This window comes from Lepisosteus platostomus, chromosome 13, assembly GCF_059453375.1.
Source record: "Lepisosteus platostomus isolate fLepPlt1 chromosome 13, fLepPlt1.hap1, whole genome shotgun sequence".
NCBI classification, from domain to species: domain Eukaryota; kingdom Metazoa; phylum Chordata; class Actinopteri; order Semionotiformes; family Lepisosteidae; genus Lepisosteus; species Lepisosteus platostomus.
In genome coordinates, this window is record NC_142623.1 from 34310024 (window position 1) to 34322402 (window position 12379).

At 35.4% G+C, this 12379-nt stretch overlaps 1 protein-coding gene across 8 annotated transcripts in view; it reads left to right on the forward strand.

Moving 5' to 3' along the window:
- LOC148650471 (teneurin-2-like) overlaps window positions 1-12379 on the forward strand; it is a 413744-nt gene that overhangs the window by 75356 nt on the left and 326009 nt on the right. For all 8 annotated transcript variants that reach the window (XM_088604296.1, XM_088604299.1, XM_088604298.1 and 5 more), the window contains one exon: window positions 6820-7107. In XM_088604296.1, coding sequence (XP_088460422.1) covers window positions 6882-7107 — 226 coding nt within the window. In that variant the 5' untranslated portion in view covers window positions 6820-6881. The remainder of the gene's footprint in view (window positions 1-6819; window positions 7108-12379) is intronic.

Sequence of the window (12379 nt, forward strand, 5' to 3'; positions counted from 1 at the left end):
TTAGTGGCTTCAATAGGTTTACAGTGATAATAAGAATATACACATAAAAATATGCTTAATAGATTGCTCCCTTGAAGAAGAGATAGAGCTCTATCTTAAGATCAGTTTGTGTATTGAGCTTTTTTTAGTCTATAGGTGGGCAGATGATGTTATTGGTTTGAGAAGCTTTGCTTTATTTACTGTGTGAATCGTGAGACTACTACTCCCAGAGCTGTTTAATTATACACCTCAATGTCAACCATATGCTTGCAAATTTGCTCAACTGAATTTTTCAGTGAAGTTCAGCATTCATCTCAAAAACTGTGTTATATTGTTGGCGCAATCTCATTTTTTAATTTTTTTTTGAATTAGTTCATATAAATACTTCCAAAACATTAAATGTGTAATAGCCTTCTTAGATTAATGCCTTACATAATGTGCCCTTTATGAGCCATAATACCAACTGTTAATCAATGGACATTGCAGAACAGCTTTCAATATGACCTTGTAGACTTTTTAATTAATCCTTATTAAAAATATTGACTATTTGTGACTTCAGCTAGCTGAATCTGGCATGCTTTTTCATTGTAATTAGGAGGTTAGGCCATGCTGCTTAGATTGCAAATTATATCTTAATGATTTTTTGTTTCCTATAAACATTTAAATCTGCAAATGGCAAAAGCCCCATTTATCGTTCTGTGGTTTGTAATTATACTCTTGAAGTTGGGATGTTGCAGTTTACAAGTACATAAGTGATCTCTTAACCAGCCTCACTTGGAATTGAGCCTAGAGCGATAAAATGACACTAGGTCAGTATGTTCTTCACTTATTTCATTCAAACAGTGTCTGGTAAGTTGATACTATGAGGATTTTATTTATTTTTCCAGTAAATTACTTTTGGATTCTGCCACATGTGTTGTTTTGGCTTTTTTATGTATTGAATCCTTTGTCCATACTGTCTATGTGCAGAAACAAGAAAAAATAAATTAATTTTGTAGTGATGTGCCATGTCGTTGTAAATATTCTAACAGTCTGACAGATTAAGAGACAATGAATACAGTGATCAAGAGACTGTCTTTAGAAGCTACAGTTAACTTCTGCCCTTTGCTGTGTTCTTTTTTTTATTCACATGATTAATAAGGTCAAAACATTTTTTTATAATTAGCTACAATTTGATGTGTAAATTTCTTAAGAATTAATTCAGTGAACTTGATATGATAGACACTTTGGTGTTCTTGGACTGAAATACAGGTTAGTGATGTCGTATTGATTTTTAGGGCATGACATAAAGCCATAATAGTCTCTATTGCAACTATCCACATACTATTAACAAGTTATCAAACAGTTTTAGACATTTTGTTCAGGATTAAGGTAATTTTACTGAGTTCCATTTTTTGTACAATAGACCTTGGTTATCATATTTGTGTTAATCCATTAATACTTTATACATATCTTTTGTTCATAAAACATCTTGAAATGTCATTTGTTAATTCTAATCTGAGGTGTTATCAGTATAATATTTTTTATCAGTGATATTAATGGCAGAAGGCATGAACACCTCCACACTGACATTTTAAATTTTGTATTCTCCAGTCAAGTAAAGGTGTATGTCAGATCATCCCACATTCAAAACAGAAGCCCAGAAAGATGTCATAGAATGTACATCTTGAAGACAAATTCAAGGTCAATTATTTTAAATAATATTATATTTAGTATTTAAATGAATAGATAACACAAATCTCTAAGGTGTAAAGTAGAATTCTACTGATTTACAGTGGGGCTATGTAATTATTAGGAGGCTATAGAGAGGCCTATTTCATATTGCCCATTGCCCAGGATGAAATGAAATTGTATCATGAACAATAAGTTTTTCCATTATGATTTGCCCACCGGGCAAGTATTTTTTTACAGAACTGTTTAATACAGTTGAGCTTCAAAATCCCTGTGTCACCATCATTATATGATTATAACAACAGTATTACATTTGAAATACTGAGCCAAAAGAAGCAGAATCACAAATGGAAATTTTGCCACATCCTTTTCACATAAATCGAACAACCTTAATAGCCTGACAGGTAATATATAAATTACATGGTTTGATAATAGTAAACACATATTTAAGAAAACAGGAAAGTACAGGTAGGGCAGTGCCTCAGTATATTCCAACACATAATATTGCAAAAGAAAAAGAAGAGCAAGAACAGCACTGACATCAAGGTCTGAAGGAAGTCATGATGGAATATGCATAAAGTGTATCAGTCTGCCAAATTGAATAGTGAAAGTAAACGATCTAAATAACTACTCTAGCACAGAATATATGCAGTTTACAGTACATTGTTTTGGTAAAGAAAGAAACACGAAAAGAGTACCTTGGAATGTTATTTAAATATACAGTAAGCAAAACGTGGAGAAATTCCTCTTCTGTATCTGTGATAAATGAAGGATTTGATGCCTTCAGTCAAGATCTTCAGCCCCTCAAATAATAATGAAAGTCATTCGAAAGAAGTTGTACTGCAGTGCATTGACACTGACTTTTTCTGTCACTTGGTGAAATTCCATCATATGCTGGGTGAAGTTTGAAATATTCTTTTTATTTTCCCATATGTCAGAATTAGATGTGGGCTTGTGGGTGATCATTGGTGGCATCGTACCCTTATAGTAGTTTATTCAAGATTGGATGCCATGCACCCAGTGGGTTATATGCAACTTAATATTTCATTGCATCCTTCTGTCTACACTATAATTTTTCTTTAACTGTAGTTTCTCCCAAATTCTTGTAGTTACAACATTACTGTATCATTTCATTTGAACTTTTCTTATTGTCTGAACTGGCTTCTGTGTGTACCAGTGATTTTTAATATTCACATTTGACATCCAGTGGAAAATATGTAAAAATAACTTTTCAGTTGCTACTGATGCATACATGAGACATTCAGTCATATAATCTTGAAAATTCTAAAACTGCCTTATGTCTCAAAACTATTCAGAAGACAAAGACAGACAGTTTCTTTTTTCAGAGTTTTAAGACCTGCGAAATTCATTATTATAGTTTTCATGGGGTTTGGGGATGCTGACAAAAAATACAGCAGAATAATTAAAACTACTGATTAAATTAGATGAGAGCTTCCAAGTTAATATTTTGCCCTGTTTGATGTTTCGTTAGTATGCTATTTATTGGTATTGTGACAATCCGGGAGTGGGAGGAGCCACGGCAAACACAGGTAAAAGGCGACGCCCCGTTTGAGGGGGTGGATATACTGATGTGAGGCTAGCGAAAACCCCCCCAAAAAAACAAAGGAAAAAGTACACCACTTTCCACAGTGGGATCTAGACTAGACTATCCCTCTCTAACAGGGACCAGTCTGGAGGTAAAAGAAACGGCTTGGCAGAGCGGCAGCCGGACCGGACTGTCCCTATCCTGTCCCTGTCCCTAGGGTGCAGTCTGGGGAAAAAGAAAAACCTCTTGGAACAGCGGTATCCTGTCTGGACTATCCCTGTATAGCGGGCTCCAGCCTGGAAGAAAAGGAGGTCAAAAGGAAACTCAACCTGTCGCGGTGAATCCTCACAGCGGGACAGGAGACAAGAAAAAAAAACATTAAAAGAAGCAAAAACACGGCCTCAACGCTCTCCTTACATTCCCCTATGGGGACTGCTGCTGGAATGTTCTCCTCTTGCGAGAATGGGTCAGGACTGAAGTCCTGCTTGCTCGCTCCAGCGCAGTGATGTGTGTTCTTAAAGGGGTCTCCACAGCTGGGGGTCCTCCCAGGTCAGTTGTGGTTGCTAAGGTCACCCTTAATCCAGGGCTCCGCCTCCACACTGAACACGCCCCGGCGTAATGCCACAGTATAAAGAATATGGCTAGTATAATAGTCCTAACATTTATAATAAATAAGTTAATTTAAATTAACTTAGCATTTTTCAGCCAGATTTACAAAAGGTTATTTTTTTTATGGGCTAAACAAACCTGTAGAATGTTTTATAAATATACCTAGTAAAACAGGCTTCATGGGAAATAGAATTTAACAGTAACCAGTGCCTTGTAAAAGCTCTGTGACCTTTATTGAGTTCACTCCAATAAAAATTATTTTCACTTGCCCATGCCTGGTTTGGGCTTTTATGTTTGAATTTCTATTTATTTGCGCTCATGTGGAAAACGTGATTATTCATTTTTGATTGTGTTGCCTTTTGATGCACACCCTTTGAAGCCATACCATTGTTTTTAGTGTCCATTAAATATTTGGGGGGGCAGCACAGTGGTGCAGAGGTTAGCATCTCTGCCTTGCAGCGGGTGGGCCCTGGGTTCAGTTCTTAACCTGGGCTGCTGTCTTTGCAGAGATTGTTGTGTTCTCCCTGTGTTTGCGTGGGTTTCCTCTAGGTGCTCTTGTTGCCTCCCACAGTCCAAAGGAATGCTTATAGGTTAATTGGCTCCTGGCCAACTTGTGAGTGTGTGCATGTTTGTGTCTGTATGTGCCCTGTGATGGACTGGCACTCCATCCAGTGTGTATTCTGCCTTGAGCCCCTTATTTGCTGGGATCAGCTCTGGCTCCTCCATGACCCTGTATTGGATAAAACTGTTAGAAAATGAATGGATGGACAGATATTCTGGGGGTCTATCTGAGTGTGAAATTATCAAATTCATGTCTCTGATACACACTGTATGAGCACAGAAGTTCCAGCTGTTGGTGACTGTTTAGTCAAAGCACATGTCTGAAAGAAGTATTTGATTTATGTGATTGTATCAGTGGGATGGTAAAGGGACAGGGAAATTTGCTAATATACGAAGTGTATTTTTCTAGTGTCTTGTCCTTTCTTTTCCACACCCCTGGACAACTCAGTGGACACATTTAGATCATTTTCAGATTTGGTTTATAACAAACACCCCTCTAGGCTTTATAGCGTGTTGGAACGGGTGCCTTAATTAAGAACCACATGCTTAAATTCACTCTGATTGAAAATCAATAAGAGAAAGTGTTTATAAAGTGGTTATCAGAGATCTTGTGAGCCCAGACGTGGTGGTTTTCCTTTCCTACGTCAGTAATTTGCATCCGTTATTTTTGTATGAATGTCTGAAAATCCGTTCAGGATGATTCTAACAACCTGTGACGAATGAGGTCAAACAGAATCTGAAAGGGCATATTTGACACATATTTGACACTTACTGTTGACAGCAGCTTGAGTTAACAGCTCAGTGATCTTCTTCTGCATATGTTCTCACCCAGTCTCTTGAGTCCATCTGCGTGTATCTTGATGCGTCTCGGTGTCATCCACCCCACACATGTCACTTAAAATACAGTCTGTCTCAGGTGCAATAGCCCTGTATATATACTACTGGGATTGCCCACCTTTGGTGATAAAAGGGCTTTGTTATCTACAGGAACCAAAGCTGGGATTTGGTGGTATCTTTGCAACGACAGGGACTTACAGTACTTTCTGTAATTACCTTTTTCTTTCCCGCTTTAGAAAACAACATTTAAGGAATGATCATTTTGGAAATAGTAGTCATTCTCTCTAGTTGTTCTCTGTTACTGTGTGTTTTTTTTTCCAGTTTTCTTTGTTGTGCAGGTGAAATGGAAATTTCATGTCTGTTTTTGTACCATGTCTCAGTGAAACTAATTTCTGTGGAACTGACACAGACACAGTGGTCCTCCACTTATAAGATTCATTGGTTCTCTCTCCTTTTGTGAGCACAGCAGTGGGAAGTATACAGTATAAACTTTAATTAAACAACATTGAAGTAACATTTTAATTATGAAAGGTTGTGATATGCTATGAGGTAAAATCACCTTGCTGTTCTCAATGTTATAATATAGTGAAAGATTTAATTACATTTGTAAACAGGGCTAGTTTAATGTATTTTTTAATGCTTAATGTTGACAGTGATGTCAGATGAACACAAGTAGTGGTGTTGTGTTCTACAATTTAATGCTAAATAGCTTGTGTTTATTATTTTTTTACAACTTTATAGATTAATGAACAAATAAATTGTTATAATATGAATACATTAATCAAACCTATTACCAAATCAGTGGTTGTAGCTGTTGAATTTCAACTGTCTATTAGGTTTAAAATAGAGCGTGGTGATCTAAAAATTTAATTTGCTTAATATGATAACTGAGGTTAGAGGTGAAATCATTTTTGTGGTTGAAATTGAGCAATACTTTTGATTCAAAGATACATAAAGTCATTTTGTTTTTGTGTCAGTTGTTACTTAATGACAAAGAGTAGTTAATTATCTGTTTTGTTTCTTACTGTATGTTCAAAATATCTTGTCAGTTATGCACTTCTAATGTATACTTACCAAACACATAGGGCTGTTAGATGCCTTTTTAGCTGTTGTGGTATCCTAGTCTCTTCAAAAGCATACTCCTGTGAGAGTAATATGTGCTTTCTTATTGTCTCTATGTCTAAAATAATAAATCTTGTGATGAAGTCTGAAATACTGTACATAAAAGCTGAACTGAAAGATTTCAGTTAGTATTTGGTTTTATTTTCCACTTATGCCTCTCAGTGATTTAGATTTTCTCATTATAGGGCTGTTTTCTCTTTCGTATTCTAAAATGCGACAGCATTTTCTATAATGTGCCTATGCTGCAAATGAAATAAGAACTTTTGCTCATTTTATAAAGGTTTTTTTCTCTCTCAAATCACAAAAATATCCAATGAAATAAATTCTGGAAACAATTGATTATACATTGTTTATGCAATGATATACAACAAATAATGGTACCTTTTATTGGTTTAAAATACCTTATCTCTAAGCTCTTTCTTTGATGCTAGAGTCAATGCCTGATTAATTTTAAAGCGTTGCTCTAATGGACATTTTCTGTTATTGTATTCTAGGTGACAGGTCAGAATCACAGTTATCTCCAGGGGTTCTGCATAGGTCTTGGTGTGCAACGGCCATGGATATGAAAGACCGCAGGCACCGCTCCTTGACCAGGGGTCATTGTGGCAAGGAGTTCCACTACACCAGCTCCTCTCTGGATAGCGAAGACTGCCGAGTCCCCACCCAAAAGTCCTACAGCTCCAGTGAGACTCTCAAAGCATATGACCATGACTCAAGGCTGCATTACGGGAGCCGTGTTGCCGACCTTGTACACCGCGAGTCTGATGAATACTCCAGACAAGGTGAGTCCAGACTCCTCTCTAAGGATCACTGTCACTTCCAATCCATGTGTTTAGGATGGTCCCCTAAAGTCACTCCTTTTGTTGTCATTGTCACTTAAGCTGCCTTTGGATTTCCACTTTACTTTCAATTATGCATCAGCTGCATAACTCATGACGTTGGTTGACTCGGCTGGGATTACCTGCAATTTATTTAAAATGTAATGTTTTTGAGCTTCATATACCATGTCTTATTCAAAACAGAAATATGCTGAGATATCTCTAAAGTACCCGTTTCGTCAGAGTATACAAGGGAAGCTATGATGAGATGCCAATTGAGGTCAAGACATCACCTAATGTTTTCATGTTCCTGACAGTTTTGTGATGTTTGTTTTTGCACTACATGAAAAGCTTTGCCATCTTCTGCAAAATAACATTGATACAGTATAGCCGCACTGTATTCTGAACTACAGTGGGTGAGACTTTTAGTTGCATGGTATATGGCAACCACATTTACTTGAGTTAAAGAATATACGTATTTGTGTGCTGGAAGACCTCAGGAGCACAACACATGTGTTCAGCTCTGTTGATTATGCAACACTAAACTCTTTACCTATGTGAGAATCTTATCATGAGAGATTGTGATATGACTAAAGAAAACTGGTATTAGTACTGTATATGTAATAAAAATGAACCCTTGCTGTCGTATGAAAAATATGATATTTACAGTATCATTGCCAGTTAAAGACATCATTTTAAAAGGTATATTTAGAACATTTCAGTTTGAAAAAAAGATAATCTCATCGCCCTAATTTTTATAGAATTAAAGTTGAGTGATTTTCTATAATTATGAAGATTTACAATTGCCATGGTGAGATATGTTGCTAATGTCAACATTGTCAGGAATATTCAATTCATAGTCTTATGGCAGTTTATCTAATAATAGTTTCAGCTATGAAATCTTCACTATAGAGTTGGTTAACATACTCTGGAGAACAATGTGCAACTCTTTTACTTCTCCATCTCTGTGTTTTGAGATGTACCTTATGCAAAACAGGGTCTTAATCCAGCACCATCTGTGTACTGATTGTATTCCCAGATCACTGTCACCCCCATTCTCATTATTAATCACTTCAAGAAGAACCGTGCATGGTGAGCTTGAGTATTTTGTAAGTACAGTATAAGACAGTCTTCAAACTGAAGGCTCATGCTGATAAGTGTGCATCCTGCATGTTCCCCTGAGATATAAGCATATTGCTTAATTAGGCATTTAATTGACCACATTAGTGATAAATATGATGCTTTCACTTTAAAAATCCACATAGCGGTGCCAAAAATAATAAATAACTGGTGCCAAAAATAATAAAAAACAGGATATTTTCAAAGAGTGATACCATTATTATCTGCAGCAAATCCAGTTAAGGAATGCATAATTATCTACTTCTTTCTCCAGACATTTTAAAGCATGGATTGAACACGAGTCCAAGCAGGCTTCCGCAGAGTTTGTTTGAGTATGCCGCAGGACATTGACAGAAAGGAAAAGGTTTCCATTGGTGAACAGTGCTTAGCTTCCCGTGTCCCTAATTGGATCTAGGTTTTCATTTCATGTGATTCTCAGTTACTGGGCAATATGTATATCTGTTTGTTTAACCCGCTGTCTGTACATCTGCCTCCGCCCCCAGTCCTGCTAGACTAGGCCACATTAATGTCATAATTAAGACAGATTAATATTATGGGTGTATGAAGTTTAAAATAAGCCTAGATCTGATAATGAAAACATTCCCTAGGCTCAGGGGTTAGGGTAAGTGTAAATATTTGCTCCTGAACGTGATCTAACCTGTAAGACTATAATCCACTATTTTGATTGGTTCCTTAAAAATCTCAGCCAAAACTGCAAGAATTTGTAGGTAACAGGTCAAAGCCAACTTTAGCTTCAGTGTATTATTATTTTTTTGTTTTGATCTTGAATTAGCTGTCAAGTCACACATTGTTGGATTATTTCATGCTTTGTTCATATATCACAGTAAATCTTCATTGGAGAAGATCAAAGCAAGAACAAAGCATGCTGGTGGGTATTAAAAATAAATGAATTCAAGATTAAATGCATTATATGCATTGAGCATCTGTTTAGAACTTGCTGCATCCTTTTCAGATCAGAAAAGAGATCAATACTGGATTCAGTTAAGAGTCTCAGAAGGCTCTTATCCTTATTTCTCAATTAGCTACTTCCTCATTTAAAAAGAAAACAGCATCTGAAAACATCCAGGTAGAGCATGACAAGAATACAGATAGAGCTTCGATTGAGGGGTAACTGTTTCTGCCATTAACGTTATTGTAGATTGTTCATTCTGACTATGATTATGAAACAACAATGTTTTTAGGAGCATCTGTTGCGTATAAAAACAAACAACTTACACAGAAAGGCTTGTTCTTCTCATTGAAAATGAATTTTCCTTAGTAGATTTAGCTATAAGGCTGACAGGTTGAGAGCTTAGGCCACAAAAATGCTGTAGTTATTTCTATGCCTTTTTGTTCAAATGTTCCAAGATAAAACATTTTGGTCTTTATAGAAAAGCTTAGACTTATTTATCAGCTTAAAAAGAAATTAATCATTTAAAATTGTGTATGCAAGAATTCCTACTTGCAATGTCATATTGCCAGAAGAAATAATCTTATATTAGATTCCTTTCCATGGATAAAGAGATCGTTATATAGAATATTCAGGTAACACATAAATTCTAAAATTCAAATTTGAAACACTAGATATAATAATAAATAATGTGTATTATTACAAGGTAAAATGCAATTTACCTACTGCAAGGGTAAACATATTTCATGTAGATTAGTTTTTCTTGACAAGAAACAACGGGTAATTATTTAAGATAAATGTTTAACAAATGTAAGGGAACAACTTTTTTCTTCAACTTTGATATCACTATGTTTTTTTACTGTCAATATAACAGGATAAATCAAAAACATTTGGAGTCTGTTACCTGAGGCAGTTTGAATTTTGTTTCCACAATAAGATAAGAGCCAAAAATGACAACCACCTGGTTTGTAGAGCAAACAAAAATGACTCAAAGGTGAAAGTTAAAAATCCAACATGCAACCTTCGAAAAGATCTAACATAGAGACCTGGGATTTACTTCAGTTTTTCTTTAGTTTAGTTTCCTAAGGAAATAATAAATAGCATCATTATAATACAGAACAGGAGTTATTGTCTTTCCCATGTACTGTATGACGTAAAAGTTTTTTTTATAAATGATGACAAATGTGGATTGATTTAAAAATTTTAAATGTACACTTATTGCTTGCTTATAGTTTTTTGTTTCCAATAAACATCTTCCTTCTTCCAAAAAAAAAAATTGTCTTAAGTACCACTTTTAGAATTTGAGATTGATTAGTAGTTAAATCAGAGGTCTCCAACCCATTACTTGGAGAGCGCCAGTCCAGGTATTCTTATAGGTGATTTACTTCCTGTACGTTATTTAAAGATAGGTTATTTAAAAGCCATATTCCTTAAGCAATTGGTCATCTAAGCAAATAGCGATTCAGAGAAAGGAACGCTGGTCCTTGAGGGCTGAAGGATAGTTTCATTTTTGTTCCACATGATCCACATGATCTCTAAATTCCATGATTGAACACACCACCTGTTTAGAAATTGATGGCTTAAAGGCTACCTACTGTATACAATCTGCTGGTGTGGGGATCACCAGGATGAGGGCTAGAATTCCTTTAGTTAAATTTTTGTAACCTAGCACTTAGTCTGCTTGCAGTTTATTACACAGATATTACTGACGTAATCTTAAGAATTAAATTCCTTTTTTTAGTAGTGAAATTTGTTTCATCAGACTAAACTCACTGATCGTAATGATGTGAAACATATCACTTTCAGATATGATGAGCACAGACCTATTACTTTTTTGTTACTTTTATTAGATGAATATAGCTCATAAAATTACAGAGTTTAAAACAGGAACATTTAAATGACAGCCATAGTCAAGTGTACAGATCGTTTATATGTATTTATTCAACTCCAGCACTGAATTACTTTCAGAAATTAACAATCATACCTCATTACTAAACATTAAAACAAGTCATTGTGATGTACATCTTAGGTGATTAATTTAAGTTGTTACTGATCATTATTACTACCATATCAGCCCACTAGAAAAAGCCTATGTTAATTTTCTTGTTCAAAAAGTAGGTTGACATTATAGTGTATTGTATCAACCAATCCAGCAATACAAATAAAACTTACTTCCTGTACTGTAAGTAATTTTATCACATATTATACACAGGAACAATGATTAGAACTAATCTGGAAGAAAGAATCTAAGGGATAGCTGACATGGATTTAGAAAAGGTACATCTTTGAGTTCTTTGAATATGTACAGTACAGTAATGGATACAGATAAAGTGTTTATGTTTATATTTAGATATTCAGAAGGATTTAAATATAGCTTCTCGTAAAACAAAAATCTCAAATTGCAAGCAATAGGCAATCAAAGTGATATGTGGACAGATGGTACAAATGAGGCATAAATGCTCAAATTGGGGTGATGCAATTAGTGGGGTACTACAGGGATGTATAATAGGACTACTCTTTTTAATTTATGTCAATAATACAGATACTGGTAGGGCTAGCAAACTAATCAAGTTCACATATGATACCAAACTAGGAGGATTAGGAAATGCTGCAAAAGAAACTTAGGTTTTACGACTGTATAAATATCTGACAGATGATATTTAATCTCAACAAGTGCAGGGTGTTGTATGCAGGCAACAAACACATAAACTGCATATACAGTATAAAATGGGAATCGCCGAGCTTAAAGTGAATTCATATGGGAAAGACTTAGGTGTCTTGTCTTCTGGGCAAGGAAATTTAGTTGAAGGTGCTGAGTTAACATCAAAGGATGCCCTATTAAAATAGTACAATGCATTAATAAGTTTTGCAATACTTTATACATTTTTGGGTACCTACAGTATATGCAAACTAGATATTGCTGCTCTGCAGTCAGTAAAGAGAAGAACAGATACGTTGCTTAATAAAAGAGCTGAACCTTTTTAGTCTAGAACAAACAAGACTACTGTATGTAGGGACCAGATTCAAGTAATCAAAATCCTCACAGATATTGCAAAAGTCAATCATATGGACTTCTTCAGAATCAATGAATTGTAATACAAACAAAAGGACAAAAGGATATGACGTGAAAGTGTATTTCAAACTGAGAACATGAGACATAAAGGGAACTCACTTCCCAGCCACGCTGTTGAAGCTGCTAACCTTGCT